General features: G+C 45.0%; 1 protein-coding gene across 6 annotated transcripts in view; it reads right to left on the reverse strand.

Moving 5' to 3' along the window:
* Positions 1-21,914, reverse strand: part of ZNF536 (zinc finger protein 536) — a 426,032-nt gene that overhangs the window by 46,977 nt on the left and 357,141 nt on the right. The window contains exon 7 of one of the 6 annotated variants that reach the window (XM_082437060.1): positions 20,883-20,922. The exons of 4 other annotated variants lie outside the window; for them this stretch is intronic. In XM_082437060.1, coding sequence (XP_082293186.1) covers positions 20,909-20,922 — 14 coding nt within the window. In that variant the 3' untranslated portion in view covers positions 20,883-20,908. Of the gene's footprint in view, positions 1-851; positions 20,923-21,914 lie in introns of those variants that run through there. One more of the 6 variants, XM_082437059.1, reaches the window with a different exon arrangement.

Genomic DNA, 21,914 nt, shown 5'->3' on the forward strand with positions numbered 1-21,914 from the left:
CTCGCACAGCCCAGGTGCCCCTCCCGCACCCGACGGCCTGGAGTTCCCCAGGCACAAGTCCCTGCTCTGCTACTGCGTCAGGCCACAGCACCTCAGAACCTCAGTTTCCCTTTCCATGAAATGGGGATAATCACACCTGCCCGAGGAGTAAATGAACTAATGTGGAGACAGTGCTCGATGCTGAGGAGGCCTGGAACACAGCAGGCGTCCAATGAACAGTCATTGCTGTTATGATCTTGCACGGCCCTAACAAGGGTAGCTTGGCATGAGGTCCCCAACTCACAGGACAGGCCGCAGTCACGTCAGAAGTGGGCCATCCTGAGGTAGGAGATAGATGGGCCCCTGGGCCAGACAGCTGGTGTTTGTCAAGTGGAGTACAACTGAAGCTTTGTTCTCACCCAGACCCTCCAAGGACAGAGTGAGAGGCAGCAGCTGAGCTCTGCTGAAGTAAAGAGATAAGGTGCCCACTCCTGAGGTCAAGGAAAACTTCCCTGTCTGCACATGCGCAGGAAGGCTCCTTGGGGGTCAAAAAAGGAGGGGGCGCCACCCCATAATATGTGTCGACGTGAACCCACAGGCCTCTGTGGCGGGATCCATCTTAGCAAAAAGTTGCGCACGCATCTTGGGGAGGGTCCTAGGACCAGTCAGGTGTGAAAAAAGAAAGGAGATAATTGGCTAAAGGTAAACAAAGACCCGGAAGGACTGTCCTATATAAGTGATTTAAATCATGTCATTACTGCGCTCCTCATTCAGGACGCCTGCACTCCTCCCCAGGTATGTATCTCTGCCTCGCTTCTGACTTAACTGCGCTCCTCCTCATTAGAGAGGACGCCCGTACCCTTTCTCTCTACCATACGTCGTGCTATGTCTTCCATAATGAACTTTATACCTGTTTTTACAGTTTTTGCCTCCTTGAAACATTCCTGCTTTCAATGGGGGTAAGAGCTAGGGCCACTTTGCTTCTAGCCTCTAGCCCCTGGTGGTCTAGCGGCTAGGATTCCTGGTTTTCATCCAGGCTATCAAGGTTCAATTCCTGGGCCGGGAACTGAGATGTCTCTTCAGGACCGCTCACTGCTGTCTCTCTGAGAGCACCTGGACTGCTCCGAGGGGCAGAGGGCCCTCAGCGCCTGCGCCTTGTGGCCCAGGGGACATGAGTCTGCTGCCACCACACCTTCTGACTTTTTCAGAGATCGTCTGTTACGCTCTGTTAAATACCTTGAATTTGAAATGTGGGCAAGTGTGTTTGTTTTTAAACAAATAGAGCAACTAAAACTAGTCCCTGGGCCCCAGCTCTGAGGCAGGTGTGGGCTCCTGGGGATTCTGCTCCTCCCAAGACACAGGGCTGTTCCTGGAACATCCACGCTAAGGCTCAGAATGCCTGGTGCCCAGAGGGAGCAGAACAGATTGGATTTTAGCCTAAACAGACCTGTGAGCCTCATCGCTGAGCAGAGACCGCCACCTGCTGGTGGAAGGAGGTGAGAGCAGCCAGCGCCTGCCGGCATCCCCGGAAAGGATCAGGAGGAGGGTGGGGAGGAAGAGGAGTAGGAGAACGATGCCCAGCCTGGCCAGGACCTGATCTGGGAAGGAACCCAAAAGGAGGGCCCAAGCGACACAAGGCATCGAGGACGAGAAGCAGCTAAGGCATCAGTCCCTGGGACCACGAGAGGAGAGGGAGGCAGGCCCGCACCTGCTTCTGGGAGGGGCACGGCCCGAGGACAGTGTCTCCTGGAGACACTGAGCCAGAGAGCACGCATGCACACATGTGTCTGTGGCATGTTTACAGACAGGCACGCCTGTCTCTAGTTGATGACCTCTCCTTTTCCCTCAGCCCTCTGACCCCACGTGAACCTGCCGGCTGCCCAGGAGCCCCCCAGAGACCAGGGCCCCAAAGGGCTCCACGTGGCTGCCAATCCCTCACCTGCAGGAGTGCCCTTGTCTAGCTGGAGGAACACCTGGCTTGGTCCCTCGGGGCTGGCATGCCATGTCAATGCTCCAGCAGAAGAACAAGCCTCCAGGTGAGATCCAGAGTTTACCCTTCCTGGGCCAGGCACACAGCCTTTGGACAGCTAGGATCTCTTCCAGGAGCCCTGTCCCACCGCCCTGGAGAACCCCAAGCCCAGGCAGGCAGGGGCGGGTGGGCAGCAATGGCGCTCCTCCCCCACAGGACCGTGCATCTCAAGGCTGGGCTGAGTTACTCCTCCCAGGACCTGCCCCACAGCCTGCACAGAGCAGCGGGGCAAAGTCTCCTAAGACAGCTCAGAAAACACTGCATTACTTACTGTTCTTTAAACTTTCTCCTTTTAAAAAATTTGATATGTTTTTTTAGATCCAAAAAAACATATCCTGTTGATTAACTGGCTTTGCTCTCCCAACACCCGCAGGAGGCACTCTTCTGCCCTGTTTACAGGTGGATAAGCGGATCCTGGAGTGGTTAAGGGAAGCGCTGCTGGGCCTAAGACTGGGCGGGCAGCCCGGGGCTCAGCACTCCCAGCTGGGAGGTGTCCAGAGGGCACATAGGATCAGAGATTTTTATAGCAGAACGCACTCTTTGATGCCAGCTGCACCGACTCCACAGGGAGCAGAGCGTGTTCAAAGGCCCGGATTTTCTCCCCCACCCAACACCCTCACTGAGTTTTCCCACTCTTGGATTAAAAACAAAAACAAATAAAAACAACTGCATAAATCACAGTTACTATGTGGCAGGGGCTTTACATACATATATGCTGTTCTAAGACAACTACCCATGGAAACAGGTGTTCTTATTTCCCCCATTTTTGGATGAAGAATCTGAGGCTCAGAGAAGTTAAGTAGCTGGCCTGAGATCACACAGACAGAAGAGTGAGGCCAGGGTCTGGGCCCAGTGATGGGATCAGAGCCCACACATTCACCCTGTCCTCGGAAGCATTCTGGCACAATTCAAACACCAAGACTCCATGTTCCTGAAACACAGAGTGTTCCTAAAACAGCAGCCCAAGGTCAAATTTATTACAGTGTATACAACTACAATCACCAAGGGACAACCAGAACAGGCAGATTCTGGCAGCAGCAGAAAAAGAGAGAGAAAGAGAAAGAGAGAGATTGAGAGAGAGAAGATATGAATTCCTCCAGATAGCACTGTTTGAAACCTTCCCATGATGAAATTAAAAGTGGGCCTTAAGTGATTTATTTTTTCAATCTGTGAATCTAAACAAACGATCTCCCTTCTAGGTACATCCATCATATGATCTCCTTCACAGCTGTGAAAAAATGCTATTAGTGCTTTCAAAGCAGTTTTATCGCAGATTAAAGAAGCCCAAAAAAAAAAAAAAAAAATTGGCAACCGGAGACAGCCATATGCCTACTTGACCTAGGACCATAAACCTGTTGTTCATTCCAGAGAGGGGATTACGGCATTACTTTTAGTAAGTTGCTTTTCATATGGAAATTTCTTTTCATAGTAAAGATCTGCCTTTAATAGCATCATCCTAAAAACATGCCTATTTTTTAATTCCCTGATCATGGACATATAGATTTTTATAGTGTCTGCAAGCATACATTAATGTTAATTTCACCGTTCTCCTTTATATTTTGTTAATGTCACAATCTGCTGTAAAACCTTGCCAAGTTTCTTAACTGTCATGTTAATTCCAAGACCTATTCTGCACTCTTTGACATTTCAGGACAGAACAAGGCAGTAAAAATAGATTAGAAACAGCTTATAAGTATTATAAAATCTGGAACTTTGCAGATGGTGGAATTAGGTCTGCTGAATGGAAATTTAGCAACTCTGAGCACAACAATATTAGAAAAGCCTATTCATTTCTAAGGTAAATATTTGGAAGGGGTTACATAATGGTGGCTAGAGGAGTGTGGGGAAACTTATAAAATGCAACAGAGTTATATTATTTTAAGCAACTTACTGGATACATATACCATATCCTGAAGAGTTTCAGGTTTCAAAGGTTTTCTCTACCATATAAATAAGGGCGCATAGTAAGAGCTTGATTTTATTCATGGTCAGTTCAAAGATCACACAAATCATTTCACGCAAAGGATTTGTCTGCATTTTCCTAAGTTAAAGCAGAGCATTACTGTACTTCGATATTAAATGACACTACCACATGCTAAGAAATTTGCACAAACGGACAGGAAATTAGACACTGTTTTCTTAAACTGATTGCTAAAGAATGCACCCTGTTTAAATGTGCGCTATCCATTTCAAAGGGAAGCACTGGCTGATTTCAGGAAGTTTAAAATCAGTTCATGGAGAAGGAGGACAAAGTTAGGGTTAAATGTGTTTTTCTTCCCCTCACCACCCACCCCCCACCCCCCAGGGGAAACTATTTCTTTAAAAAAAAAAAAAACTTTCCCCTTTTTCTTTAAGGGGAACTTATTATTTCCACCATCCTTGTTGAGTTGTTGATGAATAGTTCACATCCCTTGCCAAGCCCCACCCTCTGCCTTTTTTCTAAGCTCTTTCCTCATTATTTGCTCAATCTTTTTCCCACAGCCCCGACAGGCCGTCAGGGCAGCTTAAATACAGCAGAGTATTAACATGGGGAAATGGCTTTCAGTCCCCAATTGATCTCCTAATACGTTATGTTGAAATGATAATTGGTACACTCCTCACTGAAAAATAAGAGAGAAAAACTACTTTTCAGTCACCACAAGGTATTATCTTAGCTCATGTATTCAGAACTAACAGATACATTAAAAAAAAAAAAAAAAGAAAAAATCCTACCCCCCCCATCTGCGGCAGAGTCTGCAGTCCGCAATTCTTTTCAGCTGACATAATCCAGATTGATTCGTTCAGCAGATAAAATTCAGGCCACTTCTGCCCTTTATGGGAGCAACATAATACCAGTCTTTATTCAGTAACAATGTAACATAATGGGATCGGAATGTGCAAAATGACTGTTCTTAAATTACTGCGCCTCACAAGGGCCCAACACAAGCTGGGGCTTAATGTAAAAAATCATTAGGCGCAGATTACTAAAGTGCTCCTGCATTAAGGAGGTCAAACCGAGCCTGTTTATGGTATTTTTCAGGACAGAAACTCTTTGCTAATATCTTGATTATGACTGTGTTCTGGGGGGCCCATCTCAGCACCTACAGTTCAGCACTGTGGCTTCCAGAGAGATGCTGTGAAATGGGGGCCGGGGGGCGGGGAGCACTGAAACAGGGGCCCGCGATGGGGTTGGGAGAGACTCCACAATCGCAAACCATTTTCATGAAAGTTTGGTGAATCAAATAATTTAAGCTCTGACCTATTAAGCTATGCTAATTTCAAGATCTTCAGGGGTTCGTTAGTAAAATATATAGAAGATGTGGAAAATAAAGAAAAGCTTAAATACAGAATGAGTAATGATCTCCCATCATCTCAATACCTAGAAATGACCCCTGGGCATTCCAAATGTAAATTCATCCCATCTTTTTTTTTTTTTTTTTCTTTCTATGCAGAACTATATAATATGTTTTTACAAAATTTATGGTTCAAATACAGCTTTTCACTAAATGTTATAGGTACTGTCGATATTTCTCCGTGTCATTAATTATTCCTCTGCAATATAATTTTATGGCTACATGGTGTTCCCTTCCTATGGAGGCACCTAATTTATTTAACTTTATCCCTCTTCATGGGCATGTGGGTTGTTTTCTAAGTTTCCCCCGTTCTAAGGGATGTGACAATTATTATGTCTATAGAAAAATCTTTCCCCACACATCAGGTAATTTTCTTTGGATGAATGCCTAGAAGTGGAATTTCTGGGTAAAGGGGTTGCACATTTTATATCTATTTAACACATACATTTCTTCCTTGGCCTCCAGAAATCTTGAAAATCATTTGTGCCACAATTGTGTACAGGACTCCGTATTTCCAGGGATGGGTTCAGAACCCACCACACCAGCTTCAGCCTTTGCCCGAGCGACACAGCACAAAGATTTCTTGAACACTGCTGTGCATCTACTGACATATCACACAAGATTATCATGCCCACTGTTCAGTTCCACACACACATGAAACTATCGTCGGGAGATAGAATAAATTAAGAGAAGTAGTCAGTGCAGGCTCTTATAAACCTAAGGTTACCTAAGAAGATCCTAGAAAAAATAAAAGAGACAAAACAGAGCAGAAAAGATTTCCTTTGAATGGAAATAATTTTTTTCAACTTGCAAGTTTAAGCCTCATGCAATTTAATTTTTGCATTCGAGAGCATTGCTAGTCTCTTATCTTGTTTAAATAGAAGACCTCCAAAATTCGAATCACTGAATCACCGGGTGGCCTCCGAGATGATGCAGTTACTCTTCGGAACACTGGGCTCACGTCTGGAGTGGGGCCTGTATTTGGTCAGCGTTTGTACTAGATGAAGCAGGTGCTGTGTGTGTATGCACAGGACCAGGGAAGTGCACGCAAGAGGCAGAGATTTTGTGTATGTCTACATACATATATATACACTCACATGCACATAAATATATTTATCTACAAAAGGAACAACACCATTGTAGCCTCATCATTGAAACTCACACCATCTGAAATATTTGCATGTGATGACCAGCCTCCACTGTCAATCACGACGGCACAAATCCAATATTCAGGCCATATGGCCTTGAAACTTTCAATCGATAGGAACCTTTTAAAGCTGAAGCTTCAAAAAGTTGTATCAGAAATATATTCAATGAGAAGGTTAATTGAATAATTGATTACACAGTAACAATTAAGTGGTCTTCAGATATCTTTGGGAAATCTTGAAATATAATGGTGATAGATATTTATTCGTTTATCAGCTATGTCTGCATTATATATTTATTTTTAGGCCCAAAGCCAATTTCTTTCATTTATATATTTTAACATCAGAGTCCCCAGGGTGAAAGGATACATATATTTTTACTACTACGCAAGGAGATGGCAGGATGGAGAAAAATCCGTATGATCCAGGATTGCCAACGTTGAATGATTTCCCAACATTAGAAACAGCTTCTTTGTGACAACTATCAGGTAAACTAGTCAAACAAGGCCTTTCAGAAATACGCAAGCTCCAAAATGCAGTCATTTTTGCAAGGGAAGTTTGGGTGATGGGATTACAGCTGCATTCTATCCACTGGCTCTTGAATTATCAGTATCATGTGGGTCTTCTCCTAGTTTCTCTGCAAAAGTAACCAGATCTATGGGTACCCAGAGACAAAAAGCCAATAATCATATCTCCACTGAGAAGTGGAGTGACCACGTCTGTCACTACCATTTGTTAACAAATCCCTTAGATTTGTCATCTACGGCTTTTTTCAAAGGAGGTAGAGATGGATTTTGAAATCACCAATAATCTGTCAAAGAGGATTACCGTCCATGCTCACAGACACATACACACACATACACACATACATCCCGCCGTGTCAAATTGGGGAGGGGGGTCAGGGACAGAGTCTGAGTCTACTCTTCAAAAAGTTTGTTCCAGGTGCTCACTCTGGAGGCCGCACTTGCATGCATCACTTCCGGCTTTGCCCAGGAGCTCAGAGGATCTTATCAACTGTAAAGAATCTCTGAAAAATCCCCATGCAATTGGTAAGGTTAGATTCCCCCGAACCAAGGCTCTGACATCCCTAATGGGCACACCTAAGAAATGACTGTCTGGACACAAGAAACAGATCTGCGTGAAAACTGATGCTTCCTTAAGTACTTTTTATTTCATATATCTGTATATATTTTTTCATTCCCTCATTCAAGAAATACTTATTGAACCTCTTCTGTGGGTTGAACATGGTGGTACCCGGAAGGACAAAAGCATGAGCAGGACAGACAAGGTCTCTGACAGCTTGGAGTTTCTCAGTTTGGTGGGAGAATTAGACCATGAAAATGATGGAAAATACTGAACACCCACATTTTAAAATAACTGCTAAGAAGTAAGTGAGGGACTGAGAGAGAGAATAATAGAGTGATGAGCCATTGTTGAGTGGATGGTCAGAAATTGCCTCTTTGAGAGTACGATGTTTCAAGTGAGACCTAATGAACGAGAAGGAGTTGGTCCTGCAAAGCCAGGTGTGTGTGTGTGTGTGTGCGCGTGTGTGTGTGTGTGTGTATGTGAAGGGAAAGGTTGTCATTCATTCCAGGCAGCGAGAACTGCGTACTCAAAGACCCTGAGGTATCAGAGAGCCAGAAGTGTTTAGTGATCAGAGAGAACATCCATGCAGTTGGAGCAGAGCCTGAGAGTTGAGGTTGCAGGTTGGGTAGGGATCTGGTCATTTGGGCTTTGTAGCTAAGGGGCCTTGAGTTTTAATTAAAAGAGAATGGAAAGCCACTGAAAAGTGTTAAAAGAATGTATGTCTTTAGAAGCTCACTCTAGCTTAAGAGTATAAAATGGTTTGGAGGAAGGTCTAGTTAAGAGATGATGGTCACCCACAGTGAAAGGGTGAAGATGGAGGAAAGAGAGATTCTAGATTTATTTTGGAGCTAGAATTGACAGGGCTTTCTGGTAGATTGGACGAGAATACTGAGGAAAGGGACAAATCAAGGTTAACTCCTAGGTTTGATGTTCTGAGATGTCCAAATGGAGAAGTCCCATAGAAAATTAGAGTAGAAATTCTGGAGGAGAGAAGTGGGCTGAAGGTTTGGGTCTGAGAGCCACCAGTAGACAAGTGGTAGAATTTATACGTAAGGATGGGATCTCCCAGGAAGAGACTGCAGAAGGAAGAAGAGCCAGGACTGCCACAAGGAGCCCAAGGAGGGCAAACAAAGGAGAAGGAGTCAGCAAAAAAGACCAAGAAGGGGAAGCCAGTGAAGGAGAAGAAGATCCAGAGTGAAAAGTCTCACAGAAGCCAGGCGGGCAGTGGCTTTAGCAGAGGGGTCTACTCAAGGCACGGCCCCCCTTGGATGTTGCTGCCTTCTCGTATCGCTGGAAACCTGTTGCCTCTGGACACTGAAATTCTGTAGAGTGATGAGCCCTTTGGGGTAGGTTCTATTCCCATCCTCCTCATACAGAGAAGAAGACAGAAGCTCGATGAGGTTCAGTGGCTTCCTTGGCATCGCATCCCAGTTGGAACCCATCAGGCACCAGTCACTAGCTCTTGACCACTCTGTTATTTATATGCTTTCTACTTTCTAGGGCATTCCTGGATTTGACAGTCCAGTCTGCCAAGTATGGCCGAAACATGCCACTCGGAGAACTCATGAGCATGTTTTGAATATTCTTTCTGCATTTTTAACACTAGCATCGCCACCATCTGTATGGTACCTAAGATGAAATATTTCCCTACACTGCGTCAGGGCCAGCCACAGACTAAGTGTGAATTAACTCCAGGAGAGGGAGGCTTTGCAAAGCAGACAAGCTAAGGGAAAGGAAAGCCTTCAAAGTAGCTTCTCGCTTTCCAGTCAGACCGTGTGCCCACCCCTCACGTCTTTCCTGCAATTTTCGTGGTTCAAGCAGATCCCATCTAAAGCAGGCAGGCTCCCTTGAGTAAGGAATCAGACTGAGGCCACCAAGTGCAGGGCATCTAATGAGCCTGGCTCGGTAGCCCCGTGTCACCTCTGCCATGTCAGACTTTCTGTGGAGCCTTGTAACAAGATGACAGGCATCGCTGTCGAGGGACAGACCAGAGGGGCCGTGTCACAGACCAGAGAACAGATGTGTGATTGCGTCCCTGCTGAGATGGCATGACACCTCCTGACTCTGGAGGGTGTGTCACAGAGGAGCTAGCTTACTGTTCCCGTGCACACACAACAAGACCCACTGCCACCAATTCCACGAGCGATGGTGCACCGGGCATCCGGGGACAGACCACAGTGCATTTCCCGGCTGGGCTGTTACCCCAACAACAGAGAAGTGTGCTCCAGCGAAGCGCTAGCGAAAAGCACGCCAGAATTTTAATATTGTTTTAGTGTGATTAAAAATCCTAAATTAATTTATTTTCTTATGTTAGAAAATAGTCTAGCACTGCCATATCGCAATATGTGCTCAGAAGAGCAGTCTGATAAAATTCATTAGAAAAGAATTAAATTCATCATATAAAACACAGTCATTTTATTTTAAGTAGTTCCCAATTCAGAAGACCAGGCAATTGTCCCTTACAGTAATACCGAGGACAGACTGGAGAGGAACCCCAGGGTATGTCTCCAGAACATCATGACTTGTTGCAGCTAAGAGGACTTGCCTTGTTTCTGAGCCCTTCCAAATACTTTCAGAAATGAGTGAAGGTGGAAGAGAAAAGGACACCAAAGGAAAGAGGAAATCCTTGCTAGATGCCTCCCTTGGATGAAGCTGTAAAACACTAGTTTTTGCCTCAAAGCCTCCCCATTTTTCAAGACCCAGTCAATCCCACCCTGCTCCTCAGGACCTCCCTGACCTCACTTCCTTCCCACCGTTTATTTTGACTTTATCATTCACTGTCTCAGATATCCATCTGTTTTATATTTATATTTATATTATTGTTTCATTTCCCCGAGTAGACTGCAAACTCTTTTCGGGTGAGGGCTGATTTCACCCTAGTTTCTCCAGCCCGTCACCACCCCCTGGCTGCCAGCTCCCCTTGCCTAGCTGTGCGCCCCGAGGTTGGCATGGCATTCCTCTTGCATGTGGCAACACCTGGGTGCTGTTTTCTTTGAGTGTCTATATTCACAAACAGGATTGAGCAGAACCCTCTGAGAAGATGAATAAGACAGCGGGAACCTCTTGCCATCAGCTGGCTCTTTCCATGCACTCTGTCACTGAGCATCCGAAATCTAACTATATGTGACCCAGGAAATGATTGTTTTACTCCATCTTGTAAAAGGGAGAAAAAGCAGAAATTTTAATTCAAGTGAGATTTACTTAACCAGCTGCTGAGCGCTGACAGCTGACAATCTGAGTGTCCCGTGTGAATCCTTCTGACTCCCTGGATGTACAGAGCTCATTTGCAGGAGTGGAGGAACCCTTCACTTGTTCATGCTGCAAAAGGATGACTTGAGGAGTTTGGCAGCCGGAAGACCCTGCCTCTAACCAGCATTCAACAGTTAAAAAAAAAAAAAAATATATGAGATTTTACCCCTGAATTCTGCTCAGGGATAAAAATGTCGACGCTCCAAGAGCCTGCTCCAGGCTCAGCAGGGCCTGCACGGAGGCCGGCTCTCAAATCCGCCAGAGTCAGGTTTGGCCTTTCACTTGGAGGCAGAGGCTGGGCTCCTGGTCCTCACAGAGGGAAAACCAAGCACGGTCAGTGCAGCAACAGCATGGTGACCAGTTACAGCAGCGACCATCCCCAGTTAGAGGAACGGGAGGCCGAGATGGCCACTGCCCAGGGGGAAGCAGAAGATCCCTTTGGTTTTCCCTTAATTTCATCACACGACCAGGGGCAGTCATGAGAAAACTTTGGATGCAAGTATTCCACATTGTTTGTCTTAGCAACCACACATGCTGACTTGGGCTCTTTGTTGCCACATCAAACTCCAACACAGCTCACTGGTTTCCAGGGCTGACTGAGTATGAGTGAATATGGGATGGGGGATGGGGAGTGACTGACGGGGACCATGCGGGAAGATGATCACAGTTCTTTCTCTAAGCACGGATGAACAGTCCAGATTCTGTGACAAGCCCCCAAGCTGCCCGCCTGGAAACTGGATGGCAGGGGAAGGCAGGCTCTGTGCCCTCTGGAGGCCCTGCAGCCTGGGCAGCTGCCCTTGGATCTCACCTGCTGCCAGGGAGCCTTCGCATGATGACTGCTTGTTTCAAATGTGATGTTGGTCACAGGGAGGGGCGTTCTCGAGACATTTAATTAGCTGAGAATTTCCCGCTCTCCAGCGGCTTGCTTGGGAGAATGGAGCTCCCGAACAGCTCCTGAAACAGGAGGAGCAATTGCCCGAGGCAGAGCTAAAGCACTTGGGAGGAGTTTGGGTTCTGATGTGGGCACAAATTCTCATCCTGAAACTCCAGAGGAGGACCAGCAGCCTCAGCCGCTAAGACCCCCGGTGTGGGCCAGGCCCTGTGTCCTGGTGCGCGTCTGTTAAGTGCCCTGTGATGAGCAGGGCAACCCCAGGCAGAACACGGAGGGCAGGAAGGTCCATGGGGAAGTGAGAGCCACGCCTCCCTAAAGCAAGCCCCTCATCCGCCTCTGTCACCTGTCCTGGATATTCCACTTTTTCCAGAGAACCCAGAAACCTGGGTTTGTAAGTAAAAATCTCACAGTTTTAGAATGTTTGCAATTAATTGAAGACAAAAGTATAAATATCACACAAGCCAAACAAAACACATCGGTGAGCTGGATCCAGCCCCCAGGCTACACTTTAAGTCCCATTATCCTACTTGAGCCGCTCAGAGGGCCTCACCTCACCCTCCATCCTCCTGTGGGCTCTGCCTATCACCTCAAGAGGGTGAGCAGTGAGGAGAAGATGGGCGAGGAATCCAGGCCAGGGTATGGCCTATGAACCCACAGCATGGGCTTTAGCCAGGAGCGAACAAGAAAGGCCGTTTCCTGGACCCTTCCCAGACCCACTGATTCAGAATCTGCATCGTCACAAGATCCACGGCTATTGGTTTGCACACTAGCCTTTGAGAAGCATTTGTCTAAGGCTAAGTAAGAGGAATGGGTTGAAAGGTGTGAAACCCTCTCCTTTCTCCAGAAGATGCAGAGACCCAAGCACACCACCCGCCCTCTTGTTAAATCTTTCCCGCATACCAGACTAGAAATAGTCAGTGTAGTCATAAGGACATGGGTCTCTGTGGAGAGGCTGCCCAGGCAGGGAGCAAGAAGAGGGGGTACAGAACAACCCCCACTGCCTTCCACCAACGCAGGACACTTCACACGATGGAGAGCTGACCTCCAAGGTCACACCCCAGATAAAGGTCAAGCAGCCAGACCGACGCCACTCGGCTCAAATCTCCAGGGCGAGAATCCCAGGAAAAATTCTCTTTGGAGATCAGCCTTCCATTGTATGAGAAGTTTCATGCTGCTGGCTCCAGACCCTGGAGAGGGCAGACACAACGCAGTGAAGGGGAAAAGTTTCGTGGTGAGTACAGCCCGATCGGGCTCGCCTGCCCCTTGGAAAAGCACCTCTCGGCTTCTGCAGGGCCTCTGATGACTGAGCCTCTGTCTCGGTTTTGCTTCTCCGACTCTCCCCAAATCCCCAGACCTTGTCAGCAGAGACACATCTATCGATAATTACAGAATACACAGCTTGGGGGGCATTTCCCTTCCATTCACGACATTTACTGGTGTCAGTCTGGGCATAAATACAATTAGATTTGAGAGTTCTATTACAAAAGCCAATAAAGCGGGCCTCAGCAGAGATTCTAAAATTACTTAACTTTTCTTTAGAAAAATATTAAAACAGTATTATCACATCAATGAGAAGAAAAGACAGGAAGATAATAAAGTTATGTTAAACCTCCCTGTATTTACTCATGTGTGAAACCGTTATGTCTGGTCACATAATTGCAATGGTTCTGAGAAATATTTCATATTTTATAATGAACATTAAAAGAGTTTGTGGATCATTACTTTATATGAGTTCCAAAGTTATTACATAAAACCCAATAGGAATGGTTATAAATTATCAGGTCCTCCAGCCTGGCCTTGGTAAACATAACATGAAGACTGAGACATTTCAGCAGACAAGATTCATGAGAAGAGGTAAAATTCTCCCTGCATTTTAAGGGGAAGAACAGACGAGAGTACTTGTAACCAGCTCTTCACATTTTTGTTTCTGTTTCAAAGAAATTCTATTGAACCACAAGCTTAAGCCACACACACAAAAAGCTTCCGTTAGAACAAAAGAGAACGCGCTTTCAGACCCTGCCCTCATCTTTCCATCTTTCATTATCCTATCTGTGGCCCTAAGGTCACTGAAAAATTCTTGAACTTTTCAACACAGCATGGGTTTAAAATACTGTACTTAGCAGGCTCATATGATCATCAACAATTATTTATTTTCAAAAGGAGATCCTCTCTTTGAAATCTGAAAATACAGCATCTTTGCAGAAACTGGAGAGTTGATAACATTCCGAGGAAATTTTCTTTTTTGGTCTGCAAAGGAGGTTGGCAGGCAACATTTTAATTAAAACTGGTCATTTGTGAATCACAGTTAAGAATAAAATGGGTGCTATACGCTTATCCTCTTTTTTTTTTTTTTTTTTTTTTAAACTCAGAGCATTCTATTTTGTTTAGAAATCACACCTGCCACTTTGTTTTCCCCCAGCTTTTGCTTGCTGAAAGAGTTAAGTATCAGGAGAAGAGCAGCCGGGCAAACATTAGGGCCTGAGAGGTGAAGTCAACCCTCCTTTCAGTATCTAAGAGGTACACCACCAAACTCGCCCTTTAGAGATGCTGCAAAGTGGGGTGGTCCCTAAGGAAGAACACATGGCAAAGTTCCATCCCCGGCTCTGAGAAACACAGGTGCCTCCCTCACCTGGGACCAGAGCAATACTACCTGCTGTGTTCTCAGAGGGAGGGTAGACTCTAGCCCTCCCGGTGTCGACGCCCGACACCGTGAGGGTCCTGTACCTGCCATCTCCTGACCTAGTCCAGGGCTCCTCCCTTTATATGGAACAGCTGTTGGTAAGGCTTTCTCAGAAAACAGATGTCTTTTGGAGAATTTAAAGCTCTGAGTTGGAGGCCAGATTCTGACTGTACTTTGAAATATGTCTGCCTCGATCATTATGCAGTCATTCACATATATTTTAGACATCAATATTGTCTTGAAATATTCTCAAGTTCTCAATGCTATTTATATGCTTCTATCCTTTCCTTTGCTTCTGCTCTGATGGTATGCTCCAGCTTCCCAGAGTCACTGAGTGCCCACACATCATTTTAATAAATACTTTTTATCGGGGAGGGGTTTGCTATTTTATCCTAAATGATTTATCGCTGAATTGAACAGACACCAACATTCTTAGGAAGTCTACCAACCTTCATAACCTGTTTGAACAGAGAATTTACCAGTTTCAGTATTTTTTAAGATGAAACAATGTCATGTGTTTGCCTCTTTCTGTAGATAGCAGGTTTTACCTATAACAAAAGAAAGATTATAAAGATGCCAACTTACAGCGTGGGAGAAAAGAACTGTCCTTGTTTATTTACAGAAATGCTAATTCAGCTAAAATCTGAGATTATGATATAATGTGAGTCCGCAGGTGAAAAAAAAAACTCAAGCAAAGTGAGAACAAACATACAGATATTTTCAGGACTTAAAGAGCAACACGAAGAGGGTGGGAAAATTGCAGAAACGGTTCAACACTTTGAGTATTAAACCAAGTTTAGGGAAATCTTTATGGGACCCTCAGAACTTCACATCATAAGCCAAGTCCAGCCAATTAGAGTCAATGACTATGTTCCTACTTGAAAACGGAGTCAGGGCTCTATTCCCTAAAACTAATCTATTGATGATCATCCTGTCCTTGTGTGTAGATCCCTTTGAAGTATTTTTGCAATAGCCTCTAGGTGGTGCTAACACTGCATAGCTTCAGCTTTTCGGCACAATGAAAACATTAATTTGCTATGAGATAATTTTTGACGTAAATGTAAAATGGTGCCCATTCGAACTCAGTAATGAAGCATGGTGCATTTCTGCAGCTCCTAATTTGACTAGTTAAATGACTCCATTACGTGTCTAACAGACAGAAGCAAATAATTTCTGGTCAGTTGATGTTCACTTATCCGTATCATTTTGCCCTGAAAATAAAGTCTCTAATCTACAATTCCTTTGTCTTAGTTTCTTTTTTCTTTTCTTCCTTTTTTTTTTTTCCTTTGGTTAAGATTATTAAACAAGTATACTTAAATAATTTAGATTAAACCAGTACAAACTAATAATTAAAACATCAGAGCATGTGGACAAATCAAATATTCGTAATAGGGGAGGCAGATAACCGGACAGCGCTCCTAAATGACTCCAAACTTTGCCCCATCCCTAGGTCTAGGGGGTTAGGATGGCTTTTGAGCCTCAAAAGAGCAAGTGTCTATCCTTCAAGTCCATTGTCCTTCTGTGGCCAAAAGGAGACTGCTGTCTGTTCTCTTCCCCTTTGCACTTAGCCACATAACTTTGAGGATGTTTGGAAAATTTTCAGGAGGATGCATCTCACTGTATCAAAAAATGCTGTTTTAATAAATATCAAGTGATGAATCATTTTGCCCAAAGGGGAAAAAATGGTTAATATTGAATCTTAATGTTCCTCATCTAAATGCTTTTTTCTTCCTGCTAAAAACAAGTTTAGAATTAAAGCGTATCAGTTTACACATATTGCATGCATATTAGCGAGACACAGCTGTGTATGTCCCCCTCTTAAGAGCCATATGATTAAGTTATGGGATATCATATAATCCAAACCCTTTTTCTATTGGTCACCTTTCACAGACAAAAGCTTTTTAGTTTTAGGTCTATTAAATGACAGAATGTCCGATTCTGTAAATGTGCAAGTAATTATTATGAAGCACCTGTGTCTCTTATTTTCGCTTACAAAGTCCATCTATAAATTGCTTTTGGAACGGCACTCAGGGGCTGACACAGGACGGCGCACCCTGTCGGGAGGCAGCTGTCTGTTGCTCAGTGAGGTGGGTGGATCAAGGGTCTGGGTCCCCTGTCTCTGGATCTTGGTGAACTACAGATTTACAGACCCAAGCCACCCCGTTCCATAACCTCAAGGCAAAGGGACAGTGACCCCTTTCGATGGAGAAACAATGGTAGGGGTGAAGAAGAAACCCCAAAGTTTTGGGGTGTCCCTGCCCATCTACTTTTCATTGCTGCATCTGGGCAAGATCCTCAACCAGTCTGCACCACACAATCAGTTTTTTAAAAAGACATTTGAACTAAAAAAAAAAAAAAAAAGTTTAAATGATCTTCATTTTTTCCCCAAAGTAGCATGCTATTTGACTCAATTAAATGCAGTTTTTAAAAACTGGCTTGAGTGTGTGTATACACAGCCTTTATTAAGCTTTTAAAATTTCCAATCCCTCTATGTGTGCAAATCACAGCCATTTGCATGACGAGGGACACAGGACATGGGCGGTGTGCCTTTTGACATACAACAATGTCAAAAGGACTATTGATGACTCATACCTACTTTGTTGAAATTTTTGACTGATGGTGTTTCTGCAACTTGATTCAGGCCTGTAGCCTGCCCTGGAGGGCACAGACCTCACGCCTCTGCTTCCCCTGCCCGACGGGACCCACGATAGCCATCAGTGCCAGGCTCTTTGGTGTTATGTAGGTCGAGCGGCCCCTGGGTTTACAGGAGGATTTGGCCTTCTGATTTGGTGTAGAATTTACAACCTGAGAGCGATGTTTCAGTGTGCAGATCTGGGTTGTATGTGCTGTAAAAGGAAACGAGGTCAAGCTAGGAGAGAATAAGTGCATCTGAAGAGGCTTCCCCAGTCCTCAGCTCAGAGGTGTGAAACCCCTCCCTGTGGCCACCCCTTCACAGGGGCACCTGCTGGCACCAGTGCCTGAAAGCCACCGGGTGTGCACCCTTCACGGGGCAGTGCTTTAGTCTGTGTCCCTTTAGCCTGTGTCCCAGAGGCCTAGAAGGAAGCAGATTCCATGAGGTGAGTCCACAATACAGCCTGGGAGTGAGGGAGCCCCAGAAGCACATCCATCAGGTACGGGGGAAGCCAGCAGCACTTCTCAGGGTGCAAGGAAAGGAGAACCTCCAGGCTGAAGCTGACTCGGGAGGGAAGATTTCCAAAATGACACGTGGGAAAATTTACAACCCCCTAAAAGCCACTGTGGGAGCCAGGTTCCTCTTGTACTGGTTGTCAGGGGGGCCTCCAGACGTCACGCTTCCCCTAGAACAGCTGAGGGCATCAAAAACAGTTTAACTACCGAAGGGTCGGCACTCCCTGCCCCAAATTACAAGTTAGTGATGCTATCAGCCCTTAGAAAGGGAAATGATGACTTCTGAGTTGGGGGTTTAGCAAGGTAGTGCTGGAACTGAATTTACAATGCTTTTCCTAAAGATGTTAGGAGGCACAGCACAGAGCATAGTTTATTGAAATAAGCGGTGACAACCGCTAAGGAAAATGAAAAATAGACGGTTTGCCTTCATGTCCATAAAGGGAAGGCGAGAGCAGATGCCAGCAGCAGACAAGCATTTCCCAAGGAGAGGAAAACATTTCCGAAGGAAATCAGCATCACAGCAGAACAGGTGAGAAAGAAATTAGAGTGTCTGAAGACTGATAACTCTGGGACCAGATGGGAACCATCTTAGAATTTGTGCAAGGGGAGGCAAGGAAACAGGGGAACGATTAGCAAAATACCTTTTAAAAATACCCTGGGAAACTGGAGAAGCAGCAGTGGACGAGAGCCCTTATGCAACACCTATATTTAATAACGACTCTGAGGGAGATCTAGGAAATTAAACACCAGTAAGCTTGACTTGAGCGGTGGGGAAGATATTGGAAACACTAATCAGGGACAAAATAGGGAAAGTTATGATTTAATTAAAGATATTCAGCATGGATTCACAAAAGGGAGATCATACGTAACAAAACTAATAGAATATTTTGAAAAAGTAACAAAAAGGAATTGAAGAGGGAAACCAGGGGTATAATTTACTGGGACTTTAAGAAAGCTTTTGATGCACTGCCTCACAAAAGGCTAATCTCCAGCGGTGGGGAGTTTGGGTATGAGTGTAGTGGCGGGTGGAGAATGAATGAAGAATTGTCTGGACCGAGGGTACTTGTGAGCATTACCATGAAGAGATTAGGATAAAGGGAGGAGACTGACTGCTGGAATTTCCCGAGATCTGAATTTTTTTAATTAATTTTTTTTAACATAGCGCATCAGCAGCCTTGCTTAGGAAATGTGTCCAAATGTGATGAATTCCTCCTGCAGGTATAGTATCGAAGGGCAGGTGCCAGTTCGTGCTATAAGGACAACAGCATTGGGAAGGATTTTGTTGAAATTTGGGGAATACATGACCGTTCCTAAATACGATAAGACTGTTTGTGACCAACAAGGGGGCGTAGCCACTAACTGCCCTGTGAATAATGAACACAAATAAAGATGGAGGCTCTGATATGACTAAGGAGCCGAAGCCCTGTGATCTGGACGGCTCGACAGCAGCGCCCCCTGATGGCCACAGACACGGCTTCACAGGCACACACACACCTCCACTGGCCGGCGCCCACACACCCACACCCACACTCACACATTACACAGGGACACTCTAACACACCCCGTGCCTTGCAAAGATGCACACGTTCGCGCAACACATACCTCTACACACCTTCACAAACACACTACGGGTACACACACAGTTGTGAACATGCATGCACATGCTCAGGCATATCCTGAGACTGTTCTGCACAAGTAGGTGGAAATGGCAAGTGTAAAAAGAAGAACTTAACTCTTTTCCACCTGGAAATACTGGGAGGTACATTGGGAAAAAAGGCCCCCTTGGTCACATTACAGTAATAATAGATGCCACGGGAATGAAAGGAGAAGCAGAGGGACCAGGAGACACAAAAAGACCTTTGTTACTACAAGCCAAACCAGATCTGAGTACCTTCTCTGATGAAATATCGAGGGACACGGGACTCAGGAACGATAATGACAGAAATCCCCAAAGGGGCCCAACTCTTGCCCTCAGAGAAGAGCTGAAGACGTGGTAGCAGGAGGCGGAAGAAGATGGTGACCCAGATCTGGGACCTGCTGTCCTCAGAACTCTGACCTGAGTCTGACCCAGGGAAGAACCAAGCTGGGCAAAGTCCTGGGGAACTCTCCAAAAACGTCTTAGTATTTGCCAAACAAATGCTTCTTCATTCTTGAGAACACAAAAATAATACTAAGGATCAGAGCAACGACCAATAGTCAGAACTATGCGTATTTATGGTAAGCTCCCCATCTGAGTGGGATGCAGCCACCGACACACAACGTTCATCTACAGGGTTGGGGTTAAAATTCCCTCCCTACTTATAAAGTTACGACCAGCCTATGGAGAAGATATAGCTATAGACATAGATTCTAACATGTGAGTGTTAGAATAATTTGAACCTCATTTACCTTTTCCATCATTCATTGATATTAAAATGTGACTTGGATAGTATCCAAATTTAAAAGGTCATTTAGGATGGAAAGTTGCAAAATGAAGGATACGTGTCTTCCTCATTAATAACAACAATATTGCCCAAAGGTCATCTCCTGCAATGCAAAGGGGCAAAGCATTCATTCAAAAATCAGATTTTAAAAAGAAGTGTCCACTGTAACTTCCCTCTTCATTTTTGTAATTCTAACACTGGAGATGTCCATGTCTTAAATCCAATAGTTATGAATTAATATTCAGACTACAAAATAGGGATGAAAGACAGAAGGAAATTTTTTTTTTAAAAAAGAACATAACAGAATTGCAACCTGCCCTGTTTTGGCATCAGGGGCCCTCTGCCAACATGGCCCAGAGATAACCGACGTGAACAAGCACTCCTTGTCCAGATAAAACTGGAACACAGGACTGGCTTAGGACATGTGGCTCCACTGCCATGTAATTGTCATTTCTGCAGCTCTCTCCACCCTACGAAGACTTTTATAACTCTTGCGCGTTATAAGGGAAAAGGCATAAACAGAAACCAAAAAAATACTTGTCTTAAAATTGTCTTTAAATCCTTCAATTTTTCATTCAAAGCAAATTTGGGGATTTCTACTTTGTCTTCTAAAGCTAGAAAATCCTTCTTACACCCTGGAGCCTATTCAAGTATGGTCTAGGGCAGTATCTGCAGGGGCCAACTCTTAAAGGGAGCAAAAAGTTAACTGGGGGAGCTCTAAGCCCCCCCGATCAGATCCGCATTCTCCACCCCAAAGCGACTCTAAATGGATCTATGAGCTACATGAAAACTCGCCTCGCACCTCCCACTTCCACATAACTGTTCCCCGAAGGCCCCCTTCCAGAAATCCCTGTGCTGTCCATGACAGCACCCCAGAGGAGAAAAAGGCTTTCGAAGGAAAACAAAGGGTTAAAAAGTACCTGTCAGGAATGTCCCTTGAAATCAGTCATTGAGAATCATCTGTCAGTAAGACAAAATTAATTACTACATGTAAAGTGAAGAAATCAATGTAAATTAAACACTGTATAAAAGTTTAGGACACCTTGATTGTTAAATAATTACTGTTACACGTGTGAATTTTCAACAAGCCCTAGCAGGGACATGGCTCATGGGACTCTTTCCAAATCTTCCCAAAGTTGAGTTTAGGTCTTGGGGTTTTCTACCACTTCTACTTCCAGTTAGGTTTGGAGGTTTGGACAATGCCCCAGCAAACACAGTAACTTGCAAAGTTCAGTAACATTTTAGCAGTTTTCGGCATTCAAGGCTGGTAAGAAGGACACAACCTCAGTTGAAAGGTTAGACCCGTGAACTCAGCAGAAGAAGCGCCCGCCTCGCCACAGGGTCCCCAAGAACTTGGGAAATTACCATGCTACCCAGTGCAAATATTTCATTAATTTATGTAAAGCTGGCTTTATTTATGAAATCAAGTCAGTTATTAGAAATATTTTAAACATGATCATGATTTAAGATGTATCTTTTGCACTTTGTTGAATTTCTAAGACCCAACTCCACGGCTTCTTGGTGTTAACATGAAAGGGTAAAAGAAAACCCCAGTGCTGAGGCTACTGTAAATCACAGGCCTCAGTTGTGTCCCTTAGGGAGCTGGGCAGTGTACCCTGCAGCCCCTCCTCTCCCATTCTGGCAAAGAGATACAGTCTACAGACGCTTGATCCCCCACGGAAGGAGTCAAAGAAGGCATTTTCTGGCTCATCTGCCTCACCGTCAGACAAAGCCCTCTGCATCACCAGCTCAAACCAGACTGGAACAGTCTGCAGCACAAGTTTTCTTTCTGAGTGGGATCTAATCTGTTGTCAGAGTTGAACCCCCTGCAGGAACTTGTGATGACCAAGGTTTCCTTCGGAAACTTCAGCCCCACTTCTGGATCATTCGGCTTTCCCCTTGTACTGGGAGCTCAGGGCTCTCAGAGCTGAGTTTTCCCTAGTCTCCCTGAC

Source organism: Balaenoptera physalus, assembly GCF_965194825.1.
Source record: "Balaenoptera physalus genome assembly, chromosome: 19".
Classification (NCBI taxonomy): domain Eukaryota; kingdom Metazoa; phylum Chordata; class Mammalia; order Artiodactyla; family Balaenopteridae; genus Balaenoptera; species Balaenoptera physalus.